This window comes from Rhea pennata, chromosome 14 (assembly GCF_028389875.1).
Source record: "Rhea pennata isolate bPtePen1 chromosome 14, bPtePen1.pri, whole genome shotgun sequence".
Classification (NCBI taxonomy): Eukaryota; Metazoa; Chordata; class Aves; order Rheiformes; family Rheidae; genus Rhea; species Rhea pennata.
In genome coordinates this window covers 10,105,447-10,130,741 of record NC_084676.1, presented here as the reverse complement: position 1 = coordinate 10,130,741, position 25,295 = coordinate 10,105,447, and the positions used below count along the sequence as shown (strand labels likewise).

Sequence of the window (25,295 nt, the reverse complement as noted above, 5' to 3'; positions counted from 1 at the left end):
CAGCACAGTCCTGCCCCTCCCCAGCACCCCCAGGCACCTCCCCCCCCCGCACCCATGCAAAGTGCCAGCAGCTCCATGCACTCCTGAACACCCATGCAAACAGCACCGTCAGGCACTCCTGGGCCCCCCTATAGGCTGCAAGCATCTCCCGCAGACTCCCTTCGCCCATGCAGCCTGCCGGCACCCCCAGGCAGCCCCGGGGGGGGGGGGGGGGGGGGAGGTCAGCACCCCCGGGGTCCCATGCAGCCTGCCGGCACCCCCAGGCAGCCCGGGGGAGGGGGGGGAGGTCAGCACCCCCGGGGTCCCATGCAGCCTGCCGGCACCCCCAGGCAGTCCGGGGAGGGCCAGCACCCCCGGGGTCCCATGCAGCCTGCCGGCGCCCCCAGGCAGCCCCGGGGGGGGGGGGGAGGTCAGCACCCCCGGGGTCCCATGCAGCCTGCCGGCACCCCCAGGCAGCCCCGGGGGGGGGGGGGAGGTCAGCACCCCCGGGGTCCCATGCAGCCTGCCGGCACCCCCAGGCAGCCCGGGGGAGGGGGGGAGGTCAGCACCCCCGGGGTCCCATGCAGCCTGCCGGCGCCCCCAGGCAGCCCGGGGGAGGGGGGGGAGGTCAGCACCCCCGGGGTCCCATGCAGCCTGCCGGCGCCCCCAGGCAGCCCGGGGGAGGGGGGGAGGTCAGCACCCCCGGGGTCCCATGCAGCCTGCCGGCACCCCCAGGCAGCCCGGGGGAGGGGGGGAGGTCAGCACCCCCAGGGCGCCCATGCAGCCTGCCGGCACCCCTAACCACCCCTGCAAGCCACTGCCCCCGGCACTGCCCCGCGCCCCGCACACCTTCACCGCCGCCGCCGCCCGGCGCCGCGCGGCCCCTTCCGGGCCCCGTTCCGCGGCCGCGGCGTCACGTGACAGCGCGCTCAGCTGACCGCGCTGCCCGAAGCCGGGCGTCCGCGCCTGCGCACACGGCGAAGTGAAGGCGAGGGGCGGGGCGGGGCGGGGCGGGGCGGAGGCGCCGCCTGGCGGCCGCACGGCGCACCCGCGCGGCGCGGGGGCGGGGGGCCGAGCGCGGGGGCGCCCGGCGCGGCGCGGCGCGTTACTGCTGCAGAGGTCGGTGCTGCAGAGCTGGGGGCCGCTTTTGCAAAGCCTGGGGTGCGCTTTGCAGCCCCTAGGGGTGCAGGGAGCCCCACGCGGGGCCAGCGCCTGCTGCAGGGAGCAGCCCCAGCCCACGCTTCCCCCTCATGCACCAGGGCCCACTGAGGAGCAGGGACTGCTCAGCGTCGTGGTACAGTTCCTGCAGGCCAGGGTCTGCAGGGCAAGGAGAGTCAGCATGTGGCAGGGAGATGGCTAGCGGGACAAATGATTAAGACTGCGCAAGGAGAGGGCAGCAAACCATTGCAAGGTTGTGCTTTTTGGCTGCATGGTGCTGTACTGCAAGGGGAGCGTGTGCAGATCTCTGCTGCAAGCCTTGCATAGAGAGCCAGCTCCGGGCTGCTTGTGATCAGCTCTGACACCACCACCCACTTTTGTTTCCACCAGCTCAAAACTACATCACCACTATCTCAACAAAAGTAAATCTGGCTCCCCAGTGCACTCCAAGTGCTAAAGAGACATCAACTCCACTTTCAGGTAAAAAGATTTATTAAGAACCTGCAGTAACTGCCCGAAAGGAGGGTGCCTTCTTGGCGTGCGTGCTGAGCAGCGAAGCAGCAGGAAGCAGGTGAGTTGGTTAGCACTTCTCTAGGCAAAACAAATCCAAGCCAAAGGCAGTGGCCCTATGAAATGAAGTGAGCTCAGAGTGCAGAAAGGTATTGGGAGGAAGTCTGCCTTGCAGAGCACCCGTAGCCTGGGCTCTGCTGTATGCCAAGGCAGCCGTACAGGAATTAAGGCATATAAAGTGCTCGGAGGAAGACCAGTCCTACGGAAATGCTAAATAAGGTGATCAGAGACTCAGCAGCCAAACGGGAGGAGTTGGGCTGTGGCCACAGGCCACCCAAGCAGGCTGCTGTTCTTCAAGGTCCACCCCCAGTTCACAGCGGACCCCTCCGAGCGCTGGGATGGGACGAGCCCTGGAGGGAAACCTGCCGCGTGTGCAGCCTGCGCTGGCCGCCCTTCTCGTCACGTCCGCCACGCACCCCGGATGACGCTGCAGTGCACCGCAACGGACGCGTGCAGCAGGAGCGTGGGGCGGTCGCGGAGGGCACTGCTCTGCCCCGTGCTGTTGTTCGGTGTGCTCTGCAGCAGCAGGGACCAGCGACCTGTGCTTCATGGTTATGGAGAGAGCTCTGCGTAGCCCCGGCGAGGACTGGCTGGACGCACGGGGGGGCAACCCAACGCGCACACACACCTACCACGTCGCCACCTACGCGTTTGCCAGGTGATGGGTGCCGGCGTTTTGGCCACGTGGTGGACGTCCACCCAGTCAGACGAGGGGATGGAGATAGCGGTTGGCCTTCCCCAGCCAAGAGACTGGATGCCATGGGAAACGAGATTCACTCACTGCTGTCAAGGGGGAGCAATACAGAAACGCCTGCTGGGGCAGATCTGGGCAGCTTCCCGGCAAAGCTCTCGGAGTAGGCCCTAAACTGTCTTTTGTGGCACGCCAACCCCAGCCTGCAAAAACCGCTCGTTTAGCCCATTTGCTTGCTGCAGTATCAGACAGGCTGCACATCTTGCCCACTGCAAGCACATGCGTTGGAGCGTGCAAGCGCATTTGAGAAACAACTCTTTAAAGACCGTGGTTAAACATTCACCCTTGCCGGAATTAGGGTTTGAAAATGAGATGAGGAGGAAGCGTCCTTGCTGAGGCTGCGCCCCAGCTGCGTGTCATACCCGTGCCCTGCGCAGCGCGGGAGCCGCCGAGCACTAAGGCTCCTCTCCTCCCCTTGAAGAGCAGCGTGAGTCATCTCGTCCCCTGTGAGCAAGAACGTCCGCTTGGGGGTTGCAAGTTTTTAGTTCTTTCTCTCTTGCAGCTTTTTTCGCAGACCAACCAGGCGGGATGTCCTCGCAGCAGGGGCGTCTCCAGAGCCAGCTCCATGCACCGCACAGGAGGGTGGTTTGCCAAAAAAAGGACCCGGAGCTGCCGTAACGGGGACGAGTCTCCCGTGGACATTCCTCCAAGACTGCTCTGTCGTGGGCCAGCTGGAGGAGGTGGGGGTAAGCGGGGGACACCCTTGCAGCTAATCCTGCACCCTCCAGCCTGCCTGGGGGGCTGGGACACGAGGCAGCCCCCAGCCAAATCTCACTTCCTCTCCAAACACTCCCTCCTTTCTTATTTCAAGAAAAACGAATTGCTTTTTTCTGGAATGCTTTTGTCTAAAATTCCCCTGAGGAGATTAAGAAAAAAGAAATGGAAAACTGATAAAAAATAAGTACCCCCCAGGCCCGGTCCCCTCCGAAAGGCTGGAGTGTGCTTGAAGAGAGCTTTGTCCCGGGCAGGGGATGCTGGTGATGGGATCTGGGGTAGAGCGGGGCAGCTGGGGGCCTTTCCCTGTTCACCAGGACGGGGGGGGGAACATGAAGCAGCAGGAATCGGGGACGCATCCCAGGACCGGCACCTCGCCAGCCCACCAAAAGCCTCCCTCTCCGCTTGCCTTGCACGTCGGCGTGTCTTCTCGGGAGCAGGAGGAGGGCCAAGGGGGGGGCCCAAGCGGAAAGGGCAGCGGGGCGAGCGGGGGCCGGGGCGCGTGCCGCGGGGGCCGGCCGCGGGGGGGCGGCCCCCGGCCCCTCACTGCGCCTGCAGGGAGAAGGCCAGCTTGACGCAGGCGAGCTCCTGCCCGTTGTTGCTGACGGCTGCCCGCACGCGGTAGTTGCCGTTGGTCATCCAGGAGGGCAGCTCGACGTCGGGCAGCAGGAAGTCACTGGCCGGCAGAGAGTAGGAGCCCTGCGGAGAGAGGGAAGGCGTAGGGCAAGACGTCGGCGGTGGCCCGGGCCAAAATTCCCCCCCCCCCCCCCCCCGGTGTCCCCGGTGTCCCCGGTGCAGGGCACGGCCAAGGCAGCTTGGCGCTGAGCGTACCGCTTTGAAAGGGCAGTGGCAAGGGATGCCGTAGGTGAGCAGCGGCTCCGGGCACGTCGTCCCCGGAGGGATGAGCTCGTCCAGGATGCTGCAGACGTCGCTGTAGGTGCAGCTGCCCAGCTGGTCGATGCAGGGCAGCTGGATCCAGAGCTCGCCCAGCGCCTTCTCCACGACCACGACTGCCTGAAAGAAAGGGGGTCGGACACTGGTGCAGCCCACAGGCGCCGGCGCCCCGCGGCTCCTCTGCCGCATCCCACCCTCTCCCTCCATTTCGGGGCTTAGACTGCAGATTGTCCGGCTTAGGGCCTGCGCCGTGGGTCACTGTGGGCAGCGGGGTGATTGCAGATTTGCACCAGCACAACTGAGCTCAGAACCAGCCTGTCTGCAAGCTGATGGGCCAGTTCACAGCAGGAAATGCAGGACGAAACAACACGCAGGACCTCCCTGAGGGCTGGAGTGTCTCATCCAGCACGGCTCCGCGGAGACGGAGATTCCCCTCCCCTGTTCTCAAAAATGATGTGGTTTTCCCCAGAGTCTTTACAGCTCCAAGCACCGAAGGTGCCGGCCGGGCAACCTCCTGCCGCACTGCAAGAGGCACCAGCTCGCATCTCCGGTCCCGCCGCAGCGCCCCGCGCCAGGCTGCAACGAGCCGGCCCCGAGCACCCAGCAGAGCCCGGCACTGCCAGCGCAGGGCCTGGGGCGCGGGCCGAGCCGGGCGACGAGCCCAGCTCTCGCGGGGAGCTTTGCGATCCGCGGGGGGAGCTGCGCTCCCGCTGCCCCCGGGCGTTTGCAGGGCCATCACGCTCCTCTGCTTCCAGCCGCCTACTTCCCCTCTCCACTTTTGGTTCCTCTCTTCCCACAGGTTTGTCTTTCCCCTCGGCCCCCCACATGCCCCCTCCTCCCCTTCTCCCGCAGCACCCTCTCCATGCGCCCGATTCCTCCAAGGGCTGCTCATTCCTGCGCCCGTCGGCCGGGCTCGTGGCGGCACCTCAGCCCCATGCATCCCTGGCACCTACCTTCAGCGGGGAGGTCAGGGCCTTGGTACCGGTCACGGCGGCGCTGATCCGCAGGGTCCCCGGGATGGTGATGGGGTCCGGCGCCACGGAGAGGCTCTGCAGCACCACGGGGTCCTTCCCATCACCGCAGTTCTCCCAGGAAAAACCTCCAACCTGCGGCGTCGAGGGACAGGACCCCGACTCAGCGTGGCCCTGGGGTGCTGGCCCCGCATCCCCAAGGCGCTGTGACCGGGATGGACCTCAGGCGGTGCTCGGGGGCTGCAGGACACCCTGAGCCCACGCTGCCACAGGGGGCTGCTTGCAAACCCAGCGCAACGGAGCCTCAGGCCCCCCTTGCCAAAGAAATGCTTCACCTGCTTATTAGACTTCCCAGTCCACAAGTCTAAAGGCATTTTAGAAACCTCAGAAAATAATCGTAACGAAACTCTTTTCTATCCTTTTTAATGAGCGTTCCCTGGCTGCAATTTCCAAACCATCTCTTAGGCCATACTTGTAACACTTCGCATGCACACAAGGTGAAAATTCATTTTGAAGGCAACTTAAAACAGCGCTACGCCCGTGAAACCAGAGGCGTGGGAGCAACAGCCGGGGCAGGGGCAGCAGCGGCCGCGCTGCACGGGGGCTGCTGCTCTCCTTGGGGAGGTTGCCTGTACTCCTGCAGCCTCTGAACCGAGCCCGAACCAGCCTGACGTGAAAAGCTCCCTGCAGGGAGAAACAACCGGCCCGGCTTGTTCGCTCGGCGCCCTGGTCCTGCGCGGGCGCGGGGACTGCGCCTGGGCCTTGCACTTCCAAAGCCGCTCGACGTTCCCGTGCCGCCGGCTGCCCAGCGGAGCCAGATGAGCCTGACTCACTCGCACGGTCGATACCTCTGACACCCCCAAGCTTTGCAGTTCAACCGGTTTAATGACCGTCTGGATGAGCCTGGAAAACAGTTTCGTCCCGTGGGATGGTGAAAACCCGGCACCTGACCGCGGCTGGCTGCAGCGCCCGAAGTGAGGCACAGAGCAGCCGGGCACCGCCGGGCTCCAGCGCCGCGGCCCGGCTCTCCCAGACGGAGGCGAGGGGCCACTCGCTGGGCTTTGGGGGAGTCTCTGCTCTGAGAACCTCGCGGCTAGGTGGAAGCAGCTAAAGCAGAAGCGATATTTAAAGCTCCTAAAGAAGAACAGAAACGTGGGGCTGAGCAGCAAGACTGCCAGCGCGTAGCCGGCAGTGAGCTGGCATGTCCCGCGGTGAGAGCCGAGCTCCTGCGCCTCCCTCGCCAGGCACCAGCCTAATTGCAGGTATCTCCCCAGCGGCGGAGGCGGGATGAGCCGAGAGGAAGCTCCGGGCTGCCCTCCCAGAGCAGGTCGGGCTGAACCAGCCCGGCGATCTCACTTTCCTTGCCGGCATGCCCGTGCGGCTGTGCCGAGCTGGGGGTGGCGTAGAGCCTCCTGCAGCCTCGCTGAGCCACCCTCAGCCTCCCTGGCCAGGCTTCCCCTTCCCGCCAACATCAGTTTTCCTGGGAGGAAAGGGATACTCCATGCTAGCCGAAAGTCAAGCGGAGATCCTCGCGCCCACCAGAGCTGCAAGGGTGTTTGCTGTGTGTCTCCTAATCAGTGCGCATTGACTCATCTGACCCAGCACTACGCGTGGGAGCAAGGCGCCGGTGGGAGCTGCTGGTCTGGAAAACGCGGATGAGCTGAATAAAACCAGACCTGCTGGGATGCTGCACTTCGAGCTCAGCATTTCAGTGAAGTGCTTGTCCAAGCTGAAATTCCTTTCTGCCAGGAAAGGAGGCAAGACTGAGCTCTGAAGGAGGCATCTCCAGCCCTGATCCCAGCCACACACCGCGATTAACTCGGTCCTTGCTCCCCCAGCACCCCGGCGGCAGACACGCAGCGTGGATCAGCCCTTCGTCCCAGGCTGGGCAGAAATCGCTTCTGACCTCTTGCAAAGCCCAGCGGGACTGGGAAAGCTTTTCCTGCAGGGCTATGTCGCTCGGCCGCTGCGGGCTCGCTCCATGAAGCGCCCCGCTCCCCTCCACACGGGCCACCGGACCGGCACCAACAGAGCCCCGCGGCACCGCGGTGCAACCCCCGCTTCGGGGCCGTCAGCCCCGCTCGTGCTGCTCCCCACGGAAACCAAAGCGGAGGGAAAGGGTCTGCAACCTCCTACCTTCCTCAGCTTCCTGGCCCCGCTCCGCTCCACCACGACATGCGGGCGCCCCGGCCCGCCGAGCACAGCTGGGCACAGCTGCAGGGCGCAGAGCGCCAGCAGCGCGGCTCGCATGGCGGCGGCGGCGGTGGCGGCAGGCGAGCGCGGCCTGGGCGGCGCAAAGCAGCTGCAGCGAAAGCTGCGGGAGCCGGGACGGGAGAGGCAAAGCGCGGGGGCAGCGAGGCCGGCGCTCGCCTCCCGGGCAGGGCTGAGCCGCGGGGCCCGCCGCGTCCGGACTCGCCGCGCGGTCGGCAGGGAAGGCCCAGGACGCCGGGTGCAGCGGGGATGCACCCTGCCAGCTCCTTGCCCAGCCCACCCGCGATTCCCCTCCCTCCGCTTGCATTTGCTCAGAGATTTTCCCTTCCTCCCCCCCCCCCCTTTTTTTTTTTCCACCAAGCACAGGACTGGAGTTGCAGGGAAGCTGGGACGGGAAGCGGCATCTTCCCAGGCACCCGGACCTGCCCGCTGCTGGCATGGCAGGGCCACCAGGGAAGGGAGGCCAGCACGGGATGCCCAGCCGGGATGCACCCGCTGCCCAGCCTGGCCGGGCCCCCTCCCTCTGTGCCAACGCTCTGGCCAGGCCAGCAGCTCCAGCAGCCTGTCTCCCGCTCCAGCAGCCGCCTGTCCCACACAGGCCAGCTGCAGTGGCCACAACATGTGCAAGATCTTCAAAAGGGCAAGAAGGAGAACCCAGGGAAGCACAGGCAGGCAGTCTAACCTCAATCCCTGGAAAGGTGATGGAGCAGCTCATGCTGGATGCCATCTCCATGCATGTGAAGGATAAGAAGGTGATCAGGAGTAGACAGCATGGATTCACCAAGGGGAAATCATGCTTAACAAACCTGATAGTCTTCTTGGATGGCATGACTGGCTGGGTAGATGAAGAAACAGCAGTAGATGTTGTCCACCTTGCCTTCAGCAAGGCTTTTGACACTGTCTCCCATAACATCCCCATAGGTAAGCTCAGGAAGTGTGGGCTAGATGAGCAGTGAGGAGAACTGGCTGAAAGGCAGAGCTCAGAGGGTTGTGCTCAGTGGTACAAAGTCTACTGGCAGCCTGTAGCTAGCAGTGTCCCCAGGGGTCAAAACTGGGTTCAGGGTTGTTCAACTTATTCCTCAATGCCCTGGATGAAGGGACAAAGTACACCCCCAGCACATTTGCTGGTGATACCAAGCTGGGAGGAGTGGCTGACACACTTGAGGGCCATGCTGCCATTCAGAGAGACCTGGACAGGCTGGAGAGCTGGGTGGAGAGGAACCTCATGAGGTTCAATAGAGGGAAGTGCAGAGTTCTGCACCTAGGGAGGAATAACCCCATGCCCCAGTGCAGGCTTTGGGCTGACCTGCTGGAAAGCAGCTGTGCAGAGAAGGACCTGGGAGTCCTGGTGGACAATACCATGAGCCAGCAATATGCCCTTGGAGCCAAGATGACCAATGGTATCCTGGGCTGTACTGGGAAGAGCATTGCCAGCAGGTTGAGGGAGGTAATCCTCCCCCTCTACTCAGTGCTGGTGAGGTAACATTTGGAGTACTGTGTCCAGTTCTGGGCTCCCCAGTATGAGAGACATGGAGATACTGCAGAGAGCCCAGCAAAGGGCTACTAAGATTATCAAGGGAGTGGAGCATCTCTCATAAGAGGAAAAACTGGGAGAGCTGTTCAGCCTGGAGAAGAGAATGCTGAAGAGGATCTTTTCACTGTGTTTAAATTTGAAGGGAGGGTGTCAAGAGGCCAGATTCTTTTCAGTGGTGCCCAGCAACAGGACAAGAGGCAATGGGCACAATCTGAAACACAGGAAGTTCCATCTGACAGTGAGAAAAAAACTTCTTTACCATGAGGGTGATGGAGCACTGGAACAGGTTACCCAGAGTGGTTGTGGAGTCTCCATCCTCAGAGATATCCAAAAGCTGGCTGGACATGATCATTGGCATCATGTTCTAGGTGACCCTGCTTGAGCAGAGGGGGGTGGACCAGATGATCTCCTGAAGTCCCTTCTAATCTCAACCTTTCTATGATGGGCTTGGCACCCACCACAGACTTGCACTGGCCCCCTCCGACCCCAGTGCAGCCTCCTTGGCCCAGAACAGATGGCTGCTAGAGAAGAAAAGGAAATGAGTGACTCAACATGATACCACGCGTGCCCTGGGAGCATGGAAGTATCCGGACACTGGGCAGTGGTTTGCTGCAATGACAAAGAGACATCCTGCTACCCACTACCCCTCTCTCCACCGCTTTGATGTTTAATGCCCTCCTCTTGCATCCTTGCCCCTTCCAGGACCCGTTTTCCATCCAGAACTCCCCCGAGCTGCCCATCATACCGGAGCAAGCCCAGCTGACACCACGCAACTGCTTTAAGTCATGAATGACCCACGAATACAGATTTTTTCCCAGATTCTGGTGAACGGGTAAGGGGTTTTCTGTTGGAAGCCTGGGCTCGCTCCTGCTGCCCCTGCAAGAAGAGAGGATTGATCACCTGACAGCACGAGGTGATGGAGGGCGAAAAGGGAACGTCCCCGGCTTCCCGGCCCGGCAGGCTGCCTGGCCCCTGGCAGATGCCCGCAGGTGCCCCAGCGCAGAAGGACCCTCCTGACCCGTTCCAAGAAGCTGTGGCTGGACCCTCTGCATGTCTCATGGGCACCAAGAGCAAGGGGTGGGGGCTGCAAGGGGCTGGGCCAGCTGGCCACACAGGACATGAGCGTGACAGGTCTCAACTCTTTCATCTCCTCCGAGGTGCAGGTAGGGCCTCCGAGCGGGCCTCTCCTGGCCGCAGCTTGGCTCTGCCCTCGCACAGGGATGCCGCAGCCCTGCTGGCAGGTGCTGAGAGGCCCCTCGGCTCCCCAGCGCTGCAGGCCCTGCGGGAGGAGGGCTGCAGCCCCGCGACGTCCCAGGGCCCGGACGGGGCGCGCGGCTCCTCCGGACCCCAGGCTCGGCTCTATTTTTAGCCGCTCGCCCTTATTTAGTAGCGAGGCCGGCCGGGAGCATGCCGCGGGGCGCCGGAGCGAGCGGGGGGCCGCGCACGGCGGGGGCTACCCAGCCCCGCAGCGACAACTGCGGCGCTACCAGCCCTCGGAGGCTTAAGGGCGAGGAATAAATAGCCCCGTTCCCGCGGGGCCCCTGCTCCCGCCCGCCGCCTGCTGCAGCCGCGCTCTCCCGGGAGCGAGAGTGCAAGCCATCCCCCAGCGCTGGCTTCTGCTTCCACTTTTGCTATTGGCATATAAAGAAAAAAAAAAGAATAAACAACTATTAAGACAAGTTAACTCAGATCATCATTTTGTTTGAAAAGCACAGAGAGAGGCAGGAATGATTGGAAATCACTGCTCCTCCTAAAAGCAGAATCACCCAGGGCCTCAAGCCCAAGGTACAAACCAAAGTAGTCTGCAGATTTTTTCTTGGGCTCCTACACATGCAAGATCCTCTCCTGTGCAAACGATTTTCTAAGGTATCTTGCGCCATGCGAAGCCCAAGTCACGAGGTCTCGCAGACCTGGCCTTTGATTTGCATTGAAGGGAGCCAGCAAAGACCAGCGGCAATGATAGCGACCGCTTTATGTCTCGTTTACGAAAACAAATGACTGCAAACGATGTCCGTCCGTGGCCACAGAGCACAACCACAGACCGCCCTCCCGCCGTGGGTCAGGGCTGGAGCGGGTCCAGCCCGACCCATGCAGAGGTCCGCAGGGCCTCCTTGGCTGGGGGAGCATCGCCGCAGACTGGCTCCTCACCTGCATGGTGAGCTGGCCAAAAATCTTCCAGCAAAATCTTTTTTTTTTCCCCTTTTTTCTTTTATTTTCTGGTCAGAAGACTAGGTTTTGAGAAAAAGAAATACATGAGAAAGAATGACCACATCACGTATCTGCTTCCTGCAGTAAATCTTATTTTCACCCGGCAAAGCTCATGTCCTGCAAATCGTTTCAGGAATAAATTTTAAATTCTCACAGTGGGGAGTGAGCACCCCAGACGGCCAGGGCGCAGCAGGAGTTCGGGTCTCCCCCCCGAAGAGAGCAGGGGTCGCGGGTCCCGACGTCGGCCGGCGCCCGCTCCACCCCCACCAGTCCCTGGCAGCTAAAGCTGGAGAGGGAGCTGGGGCGCTTCCGCAGCCTGGGTGAACATTGCTCTGATCCATAAGCCTTGGCAAACACTTTAGATTAACGCTGGTACCAAATAACTCCACGTCGGGTTGGCTGTTACCCCATTTATGGCAATTCAGCCAGGGATGAGATAAACCTTCCACGGATTGCTTTTCCAGGCAAAACCCTTGAGCTATCTCCAGCCACTATCATCACTGGGGACCCAGGGAAACCGCGATAACACCGTCCCGCGCTTGCTGATGTCTCGCCGGCCCCAGGGTGCCGGGCACGAACCCCCCGAGCAGCCCGCGTTATCGGCCGAGGCTGGGGCCGAGCTGGCGCCGGCGGGGCCGGGGCGGCTGCGCTCCCCCCGGAGGAGCCTCCCGCCGAGCCCCGCGCCCGCTGCGCCCCGAGCCCGCGGTGCCGCCGGGCTCCGCGGCGTTGCGATTTCCCCCTTCCCCTTAGGCAGCGCCGGCACCCTCACGACAGGCAGGAAACGAGGGTCAGCGTCTTCCCAGCGGCGAGGGCGCACTCCCTGCTCCTGGGCCTCGCTGCGGGGACCAGGATGAGCCGTCAGGGCCGCTCGTCCCGCTCCTGCAGCCCGTGCAGCCCTGCGGCTTTGCACCGCAGCGCAGGGGCGAAGGAGCCTCTGGCGTCTTAACCGCTGCCCTGCAAAGGGAGTAAATTGCTGAGGTCCTGGGGCAGGGGAAAGAAATAGATGAAGCAGGGCTGATAGGCGAAATCTCTTCAGCAAGGACACATCCTGTGCAGCCCACACAGGAAAGACTTGGGAAATTGAGGAATTGATAAAATAAAGCTAAATTAAGGAACCTCTGGGGCAGCAGAGACTGACGGCTTTGACAGGCAGCACCGCGGATGAACCTGCAGGCTGAAGGAAGGATGTAACCACATCTGGTGCCGCCTCTTCTGCGAAAGTCAGAACTGCTGAAAGTGGTTTATAGAAACATTTTTTTTTATTTGACAGGGCACAGCACAGCCCAGGAGCCGGCAGCGCTGGGGAGAGGGGAGGCTCCTGTGGGCTGGCCCGGGTCCCGCTATACGCAGAAGTTACCACGAACACACATGCAAACGTGCTCAAGCATGTTTCAAGCACAAGGAAGACACGATGCCAGCTGGATACACGGCTATTTGCCTCTGTTCACAGCTACATCCCCAGCAGATGCACATTCAGCCCAGAAACGTGCACGTGCTTCTGTGCTTCCATACACAGGCCTTGAGCCTTTGAAATCTGCACCAGGTTTTTAATTAACCCTGGAGAGGTGGAGACCAGCTCCTTGCACCGACCGGCCTTTCATCCATCAAAGGATCTCCTAAGCCTGACAAATAAGTACTCTCATTTGGGGAAGGAGACCTGCCCCGTATGCGCAACATTTTTGGCGATAAGAACTGAGACACTCTTAATAGGTTTGTAAACCAGCAGCACTGTGGGAGCTGGGTGTCAGGAAGCAGATATGACTCACCAAACTTCACGCAGGTCATGCAGCACCTACCCGAAAGGAGGCAGGCAACTCGTCCCACCAGTCCCCAGGAGACTCCCTGCAAACCTGGGGCTGCTCCTTGCTTTCGCCACCTCCTCCTGCATCGGCATTTCCCAGCTCCCTTGGGGAGCAGAGATGTCCTATCTCAGGTGCCATCCCGGCCAGCCTCAGCCCAGGAAAATGCCTCCCAGGCCCACGGGCTGCCGCGGGAACGGCCCCGCGTGGCCGGGGCTGCGCCGCAGGAGCCGCAGCCACGCAGGGGCCCCGTGACAGCAGCGCGTTGGCAGCCCTGCAGCAGCAGCGGCGGGTCGCTTGGACATCTCCCAGGGGGATATTTGGAATATTCTCCCACTCACGTCATGGAGCTGGGGTGGGTTCACCAGGCACCCTCCACCCTGGGGCAGCTCTGCTGCCCTGGTGCAGGCTGGAGTACCCCCAACACGGGGGTCCTACTCTCCCTTTCCGAAATGGAGCATCCCCAGCACGGGGCCCTGGGGTTGGTGCACTCCCGGTATGGGGGGGCAGAGAAGGAGCACCCTGGGTCCCACTCCTCCAGCCCAGGATGGAGCACCTCCGGTACGGGGAGCCCTGAGTCTGTGCACCTCCAGGGCAGGGCGGCGCGGGGGGTGCACCCCCGGTGTAAGGGACTCACGGTCGGTGCACCCCGGGGCAGGCACCCCGGGGCCGGGGCAGCCCGGGGCGGGGGATTCCCAGGCGGTGCACTCGGCGCAGGCGGTCCCGGCGGCTCGGCTCGGCTCGGCTCGGCCCGGGGGCGCAGAGCACCCTCTCCCGGCACCGCCTGCGAGCAGGCTCGGGGACTTTTTTTTTTTTTTTTTTTTTTTTTTTTTTTTTTTTTTTTTTTTGTTCTTTCCCTGCCAGCCCCGGGGCGGCTCGGCGCTGCCGCGCGGCGGAAGCGGCGCCGCGGGGGGATGCGGCGCCCCGCGCCCCGCCGCTGAGCGCCCGCGCCCCGCGCCCCGCGCCCGCCCGGCCATGGGCTGCCGCGGCAGCGCCCTGCGCTGCTGCCCCGCCGGCGCCGAGGCGCGGGCTGCCGCCAGCCGGGTAGGGGCCATGTGCGCGGGGGCCGCTGGCGTGGGGCGAGGGGTCGCGTGGGGTCGGGGTTTGCGTGGGGTCGAGGGGTGCATGAGGTCGGGAGTTGCGTGGGGTCGGGGGTTGCATGGGGCTGGGGTTTGTGTGGGGCTGGGGTTTGCGTGGGGTCGGGGGTTGCGTGGGGTCAGGGGTTGTGTGGGTCCGGTTTGCGTGGGGTGCGTGTGCGCGGGCCGGGGGGTTGTGTGGGGCTGGGGTTTGCACGGAGCCCCACTCGCACCACTGGGGAGCGGGGCCCGGCCGCCTGCCGGGGCACCCCGCGTGGCCCCCCGGCCAGCGCCGTGGCACTGCGTGGCACCGCGGGCATCGCCGCTCAGGCAGTGGGCGCCGGGCACGGTGGGGCGCTGCAGCCGCCTGCCCTGCGGCACCCCGCGTGCGGAGGGGGCGAGACCCTCGGGGCACCCAGAGAAGGGGTGCAGACCTCAGGGGTGATAATCGTGCCTGAGAAGCTCGTGCTGCTTAGGGTAGGGATGGGGTCCCCAAGCCAAGACCCCCCCGAGACTCCCCCGTGCCGTGTTCCCCCTCGTGCTGAAGGTGACCTGTGCAGGGGAACGCGCTGAGCCCCAGCAGACCTGGACGTGTTGGTCTGCGCCAAAGAAGTCTTCTGTGAGTTAAGCCTTTTTCCAGCTCTGGAGAGGATCTGCTGCTAATTATCATTATTTTTTGCCGTGCTCGTGACTCGATGGCTGCCTGAGCGCTCCGCCGCTCGCCGCGGAGTTGTTTGTGGAGTCGGATGTGCTGCGCTTACTTGCTGTTTGCTTGCGGTGGGTTGTGACCGGTCGCTGGAGGGTGACGAGGGCAGGAGGAAAGTCGAAGAGGGCCGGGGTGCGAGCACGGGGAGGGCCGGCCGGGCGCGGGGGGGCGCGGGGGGCGCCGGCTCGGAGGAGGCTCCCCGCGGCCAGTGAGCCGCGAGCCGGGCGCCTCCTCGGGATCGTGGAAGGTGCGCGGTGCTCCCTGCGCCCTCGGGTCAGGCGCGCCCGCGGCGGGGGCGGCGAGGGGCCCCGGGTGGTGAGAGCGGTGCCTTCACTGAAATGGGGGAATCCCGGAGTCGCCTGGGGACGCCTCCGCCCCGCGCTCGCCCCCGCGCTGCCCGCTGCGCCCCGGTGCGCGCGGCTGCTCGGCCGAGTTGGCACCCCGTGAAACTGCCCTGGCGGCGGTGCAGGCGAGTCCTGAAAGCACCACCAAAACCCCCTTTTTGCCGTAAATGGGTACGGAAGGGCATCGAGCCACGGCCGACCACGGCCTGGCAACCACAGCCTGGGGTGGGATCCCCAGAGCGCAGGGCGAGCTCCGTCCCCCGGCGTGCCCTGACAGACAGACGAGCCGGGCCAGCAGGTCCCCTTTGGGTTGCCGCGGGGTGGGGAAGCGCCGAGCCCCACGGGGTGGCCGAGCTCGGGTTCAGGAGCCGAGGAGCAGGGCGCGGAGGTCCGGCGCGGGGCTGCTGCGGGGGCCGGACGGCCGCGGAGGTGACCTTGGGGAGCCGGGTGGGCGGGCTGCATACCAGGCGCTCCTCGCGCGCCCGGCCGGGCCGCCCGCGGCCTCCGTCCTGCTCGCTCCGCGCAGGGCCGGGAGGCGAGGGCACCCCGGGGCGGGAGCCGTGCGCGAGAGCCCCGCCGGTGCCCCGCGCCCCCGCCGGTGCCCCGCTCCCGCGGCTGCTCGCCGTGGCGGGGCGCGCTGCTGGCCTTCGGTCCGCATTCCCGCCCCGAGGGATGCCAAGATGCCTTCCTGAGGGATCAGGGCTTGGAAAGCTTCCAACACTGGGATAAATTTATTTTGGAGATATAGGAACTATATGTAGCATCAGGAGCAAGGGAAAAGTTAGAATGCAAAACTCAAGGCTTCTCAATGGCATTAACAGCTTGCAAGCCGGTGGTACAGATTTCGCTGCACGGGAGGTGGTACTCGTTTTGGATTGCAACTGTTGCAGGAGAAAAGCCAGCAGCAGACAGCAGGAGACAGGCCCGGCAGACCCGTGCCAGCGGTGAGCAGCTGCTGCAGGACCCGCGGCGGCCGCGGGGTTATTGGCCGAATCCTGAACTTCTCCCGCTGGCCATAAAGCAAAACTTCTTACCTAGGAGCAGAGTTGGGATTTAACTTCGCGTCTCTTTGGGAGTTCATTCTCTGACGATAATGTTGCATGGTTCAATTGTCTAATGTAGTTGTAAAACAGGAAAAGAGGAAGAAAAATACGGTAAAAGCAGCCTCATGCAAAAAGCTGAAGCACAGGCTGCAGCTGACAGTGCTGCATCCGCCTCCACGCGTGCCTGCTGGCTCGGCGTGAGGACGAGCTCGCCCGGCTGCTGACGGGAGCGGGCGTGGAGGCGCTCCTGGGCACCAGGGATTTGGGGGGAAAGGCTTTCCCCTACCACAAATGGGCTGCCCATCCTTTTCGGGGCGCTGCTTTCCGGCCCTCCGCTGGCTGCTGTGCGTTGTGCCGGATCTCCCTGTTCCCGCGTTGTGGACCGGGTTTGCCCTGGGCTGGCACGTGGGCCCCAGGGTGCCCTTGGAGACTGTGCTGCTTACGCCTCCCTCTAGCACCTCGGGTCTCGGCCTCGAAGCGCCCGGGGACCCCTGCGCCGGTGGAGGAGGGCGAGAGCCATTTCGTGCCGGGCTCTGCGCCGTCTCCGCTTTCCGGGGCGGCGGAAGGAGCCACGGCCGGGGCGATGGGGGCAGCACGGATCCCAGCAGAGCTGCTCGTCCCGTGGGGTGAACTGGACAGGGGAGGGTGCAAATCAGCAGGGCAAAACCGGGGCAGCCCCGGGCAGGGCAGCGGGGAGGTTACCCGGCATGATGAGCATCTCTGATGCCAAAATTTGTCTCTGCAGTAGAGCTGGGCAGATGAGGCCGAGGGCGTCCCGGAGGGGGCTGTGTCCGCCCCGGGGGCCGGCTGTGCCCGCAGCCGCGGGCCGGTCCTTGCATCCTGCGCTCCTTCCGCGGACCAGGCTCCGACACAGGGGCCTGCGGCCACGGGCAAGCCCTCGGCAGCTGCTCCTTCACGCATGCCGCTTCTCGTTAAATCCCCGTTTCCTTTGCTCAACGCCTGGGAAGAGCCTGAGGCTACGGGGTTGGGGGTTCGGGGGAGAGGAGCCGCGGGCGGGCGGGCGCCCCGGCGCGCTCTGCCCCGGAGCGGTGGCGGCGGCGGCAGCGGGCTCCCGGGACGTGCCTCGGTTTGCGCGGCGAGGCGTGCTGGCAGCGAGCACGGACCTGGCGCGCGCCGGCTGCCTCGTGCCTCCTCGCTCTGCCTGTCGGGGCTGAATCCAGCGCCGAGCCCGCTAAAGCCATAGAAGGGAAGATAACGCTGTGCTTTCCCAGAGGCTGAAAGTTTTCCTGCTCTCTCTGGCAGCTCCTCTTCCATCCAGCTGGGAAAGGGGGGCCGCGAGGCTGCCGGGAGCAGGCAGGCACGGCTGCGGGCTTGGCACTGCTTTGCGCCCCACGCAGGCTCCCTGACCCGGTTCGTGTTTGCCCAGGCGTGGTGCTGGCCCGAGGGAGGCTCAGCGCCGTGCCGGGGTGCAGCCGGCGCGCCGCAGCCCCCGCCGCAGCCTGGCACCCCCGCAGGGGCCGCCCGGCCCCGGCTGCCTCGGGGTGGTGTATCTGGGGCTGCGGGTGCACCCCAGAGGTGCCCCGTAGCACCAGGCACCCCAGGCTGGAGCCCCGGGCGCTGATGGGCGGCGAGGGCTGGATTAGCCCCCCCGCCGGGGACAGAGCTGCAAGAACAAGCGAGCTTTGCTTTTATCCTCCAACAACAGATAAAAATACATCTCTCTCTCTCTCTCTCTCTCTTTTTTTTTTCCCCCTCCTCCCCCCGCCGTAACTAAACTAAGCCCGTCCCGGGGCTGGAAGGAGGCGCGCCAAGCCGCGCTGCCGAAGCCGGCTCTGGGCTGTGTCAGCCGCCCGCGGCCGCGGTGGGGCTCCCGCGCCGCGTTCCTGCGCTCCTCGCGTCTCCGCTCGCCCCGCGCCCGCTGCCCGCGCCGCCGAGGAGCCGCCGGGCTGCGCTTCCACCGTGACCGCCGCTGCGCTGCCGCCGTTTCTCGTTCCTCCTTCCCGCCTGCGGTCTGGCCCCGGCACAGCCTACGTAAAGCGCCGGCACGTTTGCGCGTTCGTGGGTGTTGCAAAGCACCCGGGGCCCGGCCGGCCCCGAGCGTCCCGGGACAGCGGGAGGAGGGCGGAAAGGACGCGCCGGAGCCCGGGAACTGCTCCCTGCTCTCCGCTCCCAGCAGCTTTATTGCCTGTGCCCATCTCGTGCCGGCACCTTGTCGGGTGGGTTTGCAGGCACCCTCCGTTTCTCACAGGTCTCCCAGAGGCCGGGAGAGGAGGCTGGTACCGCTGCGCAGGCAAAGCGTCGACCCCGCAGCGGTGGGGGCCGGCGGCCCGGCTGAGGGGCAGCTGGGGGGCAGCGGGGTGCAAGCTCCACGCTCGCCTGCGAGCTGCGCGTATCCGCCCGGGCGTCCCCGGCTGCAGCCACCAGCAGTCATTTTTCCACCTCAGCCCAGCACGGGATCAGGCCTCCCATACTCCTCTCTCTCTTCCAGAGACGGCTGAAACCCCGGCAGCCGAAGGCTTCCCGGGAGCTGAAGGCCTTGAAGGCAGAGAATGGTGAGAAGAAAGTTGGTGACTTTCCCCCCGTGCTTTCTTGGCCCTCCTGCATCTTTAAAAGCAGTAAAATCAACCCCACAAGACAGTGGTTAGTACCAGTAGCCAGGAGGACCCTGGGATGATGACTCTAACCTCAACCTGGCTGTGGCACGGGGAGGCAGATGGTTGCACCCCGTCATCCTGGGTAGACAGATCATCCCCAAGGCAGGAGGCCTAATGAGGCACTGGGCTACGTCCTCTTTGGGCCTGCCAAAACATCCCAATTAGTGCTAATTTGTGCCCTCGGTGGGTGGAGAGAGGGGTGGTATTTGTCCAGCAGGGACGAGGCAGAGGGGGCTTGAAGGTGGGCCACCAAGCTGCCGGCAGGTCGGCTGCCCAGGAAGGCAGACCAGCCTGGTTTGCAGGATCGGGCCGTGTTTCGGCAGCGTTTGCCTTGCAGCCGGTGCCACGCTGTTGCCTGAAGATGGGAAGGAGAAAGCCGCGCTGCCAGGGGAGCAGAGGACAGGGACTGTAAAAATTTCTGAGGAGGAAAAGGAGAGCCTGAGACAAGCCCGCGAGGCGGAGACCCAGAGGCTTGCCCAAGACGTTAAAATCCAGGTAGGACAGAACAGCAGGGCCGGGGCTCTCCGGAGCAGCACACGAGCAGGGCGTCACTCGCCCAGTCGGCACCTCCCCGGCAGCGATCGCAGACCTGGCACGGACCAAGCGTGGCAGGAGTGTCCCCTGCCTTGTTCAGCTTAGCTGAGCCGGCCTGCAGGCCGGGACGCGGCGAGGCGGCCGGGCCTGTGGCTGCGCCGGGAGCATTAGAAAGCCCGAAAGGCTGCAGGGCTGCACCACGAGTGAGCACACTCACGCCTCCCTTGTGTCCCCATGTCATCTTCTGGCTCACATAAGCAGAGAAATGAGAGGTGTTGCTAAAAATAGCAACACAGCCTGTGCCCCGGGGGAAAGCAGAGGTGGAGCAGAGCATTCCTTACACGGGATGAGATGCTCAGGGTTTGTCCTTTCCGTGGTTTCCAGGTGGAAAAGGGAAAAGACTTGGAGCTGAAGGAGCAACTCTCTGAGCTGTTCAATGCACTGAAGAGAGAGCACGAAGAGACCCTGCAAGGTGCGCACAGTCTCTTCAGGAGACCACTTTCTGCCTCCCCCAGCCCCCGCGTCACCACCTCGGCCTGTTCTCCAGCCCCAGTTGCCCTGCAAGTACCTTCAACAGGCTGGGGCTTGGTGCCCCATTGGTCTGTGGGGGCTATGGGCAGCGGGATGTGGCACCCTGGGTTGCTCTGTGGTGTCACAGGGAACAGGGCAGGCTGGCTTCTCTGGTGTCTTCATGCCCATGACGCTCAGCTCACGTGTCCCCACAGAGCTCCAGAGAGCACACGACCAGGAGAAGCTGCTGCTGGCAGAGTCCCACCAAAGGTCCCAGGAGGCCTTACAGGTAGCAGGAGGGTCCCTGAGGGAGATACTAGCAGAGGGCTTGAGCGACTGTCTCCTGGCTCTGCTGCGGTGCCCACGCTCCTGCGTGGCTGCTTTGGTCCCCAGGGTGCCACGGGGACCTGACCTCCAGCTCTGGGGGTTATCAGGGAAGCTCCTTCTCAAGAGGAAATTCCAAGCCTAGACACCTTTTTTCCTGCTTTTTCCCCTCCTTGGCTGCCGTAGGAAACAATAGACGCCTTGAATTCCCAGCTGAAGTCCTTCCAGGAGAAGATGAAGCGGGTGGAGGAATCACTCTTGAGCAGAGACTACAAGAAACATATCGAGGTGCAGGGAAACGCGGGAACAAGCGTCTCTGAGTTCGGTGTCAGCAAAGTCTCTTGCCTCTGGCAGTTTGGCCCAAAGTGAGAGGTGCTGCTCTGAGGGACTCCAGTGCTAAGGTGGAGGGGCTGGGGCCAGGAAGCTAAAACCCCACATCTGGGACCTGCATGGGCTGTTTGGGTCCCCTGTCCATGAGTGGCTGCAGCGAGTGGTGAAACGCAGTAGGCTGTGGGTACAAAGTGATGCTGAGAGGGGAACAGCACTGGCTGCAAGCTTTGGCCCACGGCAGTCACCCCACTGCTGTGCAGAGGATGACCAAGCACCTCAGCCAGCTGCAGGCTGCTGCATCTCTCCTCTGCCCCCCAGGAGCATGGGAGCCCCAGCCCGTTTTGGGAGCAGGAACTGGAGAGCCTGCACTTCGTCATTGAGATGAAAAACGAGCACATCCATGGCCTGGACAAGAAGCTGCTGAACCTGGAGACTGTGGTACGTTCAGAGTGGGGGTCGGAGATGGGCTCTCTTCTCTTTCCAGCTCTTCCCACCTGAATCCTCTGAAGAAGTTGCAGCTGGAGCAGAGGCAGAAGGAGCCTGGTTCCTCCCTCTAGCTGCTGGCACCTTGGAGCCGGAACCCAGGGAGGCCATGGGCTGAGTGCAAAGCCCCGGCACTCCCAATGAGCCAACGTGCATCCCCGCGGGGAGCTGGGGGTGCATGGAGCTGGCAGCAGGCACCCCGAGGCTCCCCCCAACCCGCATGCTCTCCCGGCCCTGCCAGGTAGAGCAGAACTTGCAGCTGGAGGAGAAGGTGAAAACCCTGCTGCAGGAGAACGAGGATCTGCATGTTCGCACCCAGAACCACTTGATCATGACCAGGTAATTGCCCGACCCTAGCTGGTCCCTTGGGCCTTGGCTGGAGGTGACAGGGAGACGCTGGTGTGGGTGGCATCTCCCGCGGGAGAAGGGGCCATGGCAGGGGGACACCCAGGTACCCTGGAGCTGGTAGGAGCACCCGTCTCGGGCGCTGGGCAGGGCGCGGGGGCTTCCCTCCGCAGCACCTGCCGCTTGCCTGCAGGCAGCTGTCCGAGGAGCTGCTGGCCGCCCGCGGCGCGCTGGAAAAGGAGTCGCAGCTGCGGGAGCAGGCGCGCCGCGAGAAGGAGGAGCTGCTGTACCGCGTGCTGAACGGGGGGGAGGCCTCCCCCTTCCCCGTCCCTTCCACTGAGGTGCCCCTCATCGCCACGTAGCACCCCACGGCACGCTGGAGGAGCTGCCGGGCCTTCCTCCGGGCACACGGACCCAGAGCAGCTCTCACGCGGCAACGGACCATTTCGCAGGATGCTTCCACCCTGCCTTCCCCCTCGCTCGTGCCCTCCGTGTGCCGCGGGGCCGCAGGTGGCTCCGGCCAGCCCTGCGCATCCCTGCCTCCGGCACCAAACCCTGCGGCTACGCACTAGGGACCATCTGGGCTGCCTCAGGGGTGGATCCGAACCAGCGTTCGGCTCCAGGCAGGACCAGCATCAGCGTTCCCAGGAGTGATCACGCAAGTTGGTTGCCCGTGGGGCAGGTGGGATGGAGATGATCACCAGGTGGGTAAGGATGGCCCCGAGGCCGGGAAGGAACGGAGGGGGAGCAGACGATGACCAAGGGGACCCAGTGTTAAGCATGAGGAGCAAAAGGTGGTAGCTACGCTGTTCCCCGGCAGAGAAGCCCTGCAGGAGAGGGGAGGTAGTAACAAGAGAGGGGCATCCTGGCTCGCTGCTCCCCTGAGCTGACACCACCTGAGTTGGCTCTGCTCATTGCTCAGAAAAGTGCAGTTCCTGCCATTTTCACAGCAAAATGAAGAGTCTCCCCTGCCTGGGACCTGCCATGGCCTTGGGGAAGAGGGGGAAGCAGACAAGGCTTGCACAGCTCCCCTTCCATCCTCCTCCTCCTGTAACCTGCTCCTGGGGATCACTCCCATGGCCTGGGACGTGCTCAGTCAGCAACACACGGAAGCCAAATGCTTCTGGCTCTCACACCCCGCCAGCTGGCCCTGCAGGCCCCATCTCCTCCCGCAAAGCTGGGCAGGGGCTGCATGCTCGAAGGTGCTTTCAGGGCACAAAGTGTCATCTCACAGGGGAGCAGGCTTTGGCGGTGACTGCCAGCGAGTCCCATCCCTCCCTGCCCATGTCCCCAGCGCAGGGAGACACTGGAGCAGCAGGGACAAGGGGGACCGGAGAGCTGCAGGACATCGGCTGGATGCGCAGAAGCACCTTGCACTGGGTGCATGAGTGTGGTGGGATGGCAACTGCTCCAGTGGCCGTCCCCAGCCTGCCCCCCCCATCCCAAGCAGATTTAGCCGGGGTGGGGAGGTGTGTGCGCGCGCATGTGTGTATGTATGTGAGTGTGTGTGCACTAGGCCAATGCTGTACCAATTACAACTCTAAAAGCAGCAGCCTAAAAGAATCCAGTGTCAGCATTTTTTTGGGCAGGGGGGAGCGATGCTTGGAGGAGGCTGGTCTGGGAGAAACAGGGAGTCACTAAATAAACCACTTTACTGCATGAGAAAAAGCATTAGGGAATGCAAAAGGCAGCAGAGGAGCAGTTTTGCCCCCATCCCAGGCTGGGCTGGGCATCCCGGCCTCTCCTCGCAGGCAGGCCCAGGTGGCAGCAGGGTGCTGTGCCCCGGGCTGGGTGCCGGCAGGGGCGGGAGCACGCGGGTGCGGGTGGAGGTGGACACAGCTCCTTCCAGGGTCCAGGCCTGGCAGGTGTAAAGCCCCTGAGCACCAGCCTCGTCACGTAGAGGGTGCTCTTGGCGTCCTGACACACCTGCCCGCCTGGCACATACACGGCGAGTGCCCTGGCTGCGGGCAGAACGGGAGGGTAATGCTGACACCTCTGCAGCATAACTCAGGCACGTGTGAGCCCAGGGATGGGCCTCGCTGGCATGTCTGGAGGAGCCCAGGGTGCTTTCCATTTTTTTCCTGCCTCCTTCCCACTTTCCTGTTGTATTCATCTGTGGGCCCCCAGCACAAGGCAGATCCCAGCACCATCCAGCCCTGCCGAGCTATCGCAGCCAAAGCTGCAGTTATTTCCACCCTTTGTGCTGATCCTTATCAGGAAAAGGCCTCCATCAGCTGCAAAAAGGCAGCCAGGAGGGCAGACCCCAGCGAGCGCAGGGCCCGCTCTCCTCCTGGTGCCCTCTGCTAGGGCTGGGTGCGCAGGGCCCGGAGCTGAGGTGCTCTTCTGCCCCGGGCTCACTGCAGCCAGCCATCCACAGCAGGGACCCACTAGCCCTCAACCCCAGCAGAGCACAGAGCAGCTGCTCTTACCTGCCGCCGGGGGCACGCCTGATGAACATGATGTTTACCTCCAGCTCTACAAGGATGGTGCACGTCACATTGAAGCTCTCCTTGGCTGCACAGCAGTGTCTGAGGCTCTCACCATAGGTTTGGGGGTAAGAAAGGGGTCTGCAGGGGCAGAGGAAGGTGGGAACAACAGAGGCAACATATAGTCTGATTTCAGCGTGTTCAGTGTCAAAAGGCAGCAGCCAAGGCGAGTGTGGTGGCCTCGTTACCCACCTGGGCTGCATGGCCTGGCTAGTCCCTGCCCCCAGCCCTGCTAGTCCGTACAGACCTGCCTGCCCTGTGCCAGACCATGGGATCAGGTGTTTTAGTGACAGATTTGGGTACCCATGCTGGAGGTGCAGGGTGGCTATGAGCAACATATCTCCCATCATAGATCAGAGGGCTGGGGGAAACGGCTCCAGCACAGCACAGCCCTGCTCCGCGAGAGGCTCTGCGGCAGCAGAGCTGAACAAGGTGCTGCAGAGGAGTGCAGAGGCAGCAATGGGCACCTCCAGGTGTTCAGCCCCACTGTGCATCCTGAGTCAGCGCTGTGCAGCTCAAGTTAAACACCCTCTTTCGCAAAGCATAAGCCCATGTCATGGTCGACCACATGAGAAGGGTTGTGCCTTCCCAGGGGCTAGAGATGCAGCCTGCCTTACACCTCACATCCCCCCAGCTACTTAGCAAAATCCAGCAAGTCCTGTTAATAAGAGAAAATCTAGGCCAGACTTAGAGCTGGCAGGGGCAGATGCCTGCAGCCCACCAGCTGGACACCAAGTGGTGACATCCTGGTAAGCTGGGTTGTTCACAGTTAATACAGATGAGCATGTACTTTGTGGAGCTCTGCCTCACTCCGTCCAGGCTGGCTAATGCAGAAGAGCGAGCCCACGTACGAGGGCCAGGAGCGGTGGATCACGAAGCCCCTCTGCATGTTGCAGATGTCGATACCACCCACAGGCACCTCCTCAGGAGGGAAGTCACAGTGCAGTGCCACCCAGGCCAGCGGGCTGGTCGCCTGGCCCCTGCAGAGGCACCACTCCACTTATCCCACCTCCAGCCTCGCAGCCATGCCAAGGGGCAGAGGCTGAGGCAGCCTCCCATGCAGCACCGCTGCCATGCGCACGCTGGGGCGGTGCACGGCAGGTTGCACCCAGAGTTGCATGCTCCGGGCTGGGTGCTGCAGGTCCCGGGCTGCAGCGACTGCCTGCCAGGCTCCTCCGCAGGCAAGCCGGGAGCAGCCTCAGCCCCTCCAGGCTGCTGCTGCAGCCCACGAGCACCCATGGCAGCCAAGGACTTGGCGCTGCTGCTGTCCCCATAAATTCCTGTGCAGTTGTAATTAAAGGGGGCAGCAGGCAGAAGCACTGGGCAAAGGGAGACGAAGGCGGCAGGGTAAGTTGCCCGGCTCTGAGCGCACAAGGTCCTGCTCTCTGCACTGCGTCTCTGGGATGCACTCACACAGCACGCAGGTTCAGTTTCTTTGTCCCTAGGCCACACAGCTGCCAGGGGTCGCACAGAGCGGGCGAAAAGCCTCCGGTTCGGCTGAGCAAGCAGCTGAGCTGCTGCAGGGAGGGAGATGGTCCTTTCCTCACCCGGCTTCCCCCATCCCACCTCGCACTGCCAGCCCTGCTCCACTCTTCCTTGCCACACAAGCACCTGCAAAGGTGTCCTGGGGCAGGACGTGGCCAAAGGCACGGCGCAAACCCCAGCACGGCAGGGTTAAGCAGCCAGCAGCGTCCTGCCACCCCACAAAGA

The 25,295-nt window shown here is 63.5% G+C and overlaps 3 protein-coding genes and 2 long non-coding RNA genes across 6 annotated transcripts in view; 2 read left to right on the top strand and 3 right to left on the bottom strand.

The window, feature by feature from the left end:
- LOC134146659 (proton-coupled amino acid transporter 1-like) overlaps positions 1-877 on the bottom strand; it is a 30,811-nt gene extending 29,934 nt beyond the window's left edge. The window contains exon 1 of the mRNA XM_062587092.1: positions 829-877. The gene's annotated coding sequence lies outside the window, so the exon portion shown is untranslated. The remainder of the gene's footprint in view (positions 1-828) is intronic.
- Positions 878-1,611: 734 nt separating this feature from the next.
- Positions 1,612-7,513, bottom strand: GM2A (ganglioside GM2 activator). The gene is made up of 4 exons (XM_062587619.1): positions 7,174-7,513; positions 5,020-5,172; positions 4,004-4,186; positions 1,612-3,871 (listed from the first exon to the last, which is right to left on the bottom strand). Exons 1-4 carry the CDS (start codon positions 7,285-7,287, stop codon positions 3,716-3,718), a joined length of 606 nt encoding a protein of 201 aa, XP_062443603.1. The 5' UTR covers positions 7,288-7,513; the 3' UTR covers positions 1,612-3,715.
- A 2,949-nt stretch (positions 7,514-10,462) lies between these two features.
- On the bottom strand, positions 10,463-13,608 carry LOC134146950 (uncharacterized). Its single transcript, XR_009959920.1, has 2 exons — positions 12,107-13,608; positions 10,463-11,944 (listed from the first exon to the last, which is right to left on the bottom strand). It is a non-coding gene; the product is annotated as an uncharacterized LOC134146950 (long non-coding RNA).
- CCDC69 (coiled-coil domain containing 69) lies at positions 13,273-22,662 on the top strand. 2 transcript variants are annotated; one of them, XM_062587618.1, is made up of 9 exons: positions 13,273-13,350; positions 18,408-18,471; positions 18,911-19,068; positions 19,492-19,579; positions 19,833-19,906; positions 20,128-20,229; positions 20,590-20,709; positions 20,996-21,093; positions 21,293-22,662. In XM_062587618.1, the coding sequence occupies exons 1-9, from the start codon at positions 13,288-13,290 to the stop codon at positions 21,459-21,461; spliced, it is 936 nt and encodes a 311-aa protein (XP_062443602.1). In that variant the 5' UTR covers positions 13,273-13,287; the 3' UTR covers positions 21,462-22,662. The 2 variants fall into 2 exon arrangements, with proteins under 2 accessions (XP_062443602.1, XP_062443601.1); XM_062587617.1 differs by lacking the exon at positions 13,273-13,350 and adding an exon at positions 13,735-13,833.
- LOC134146951 (uncharacterized) lies at positions 15,220-15,952 on the top strand. Its single transcript, XR_009959921.1, has 2 exons — positions 15,220-15,344; positions 15,737-15,952. It is a non-coding gene; the product is annotated as an uncharacterized LOC134146951 (long non-coding RNA).
- Positions 22,663-25,295: the final 2,633 nt, after the last annotated feature.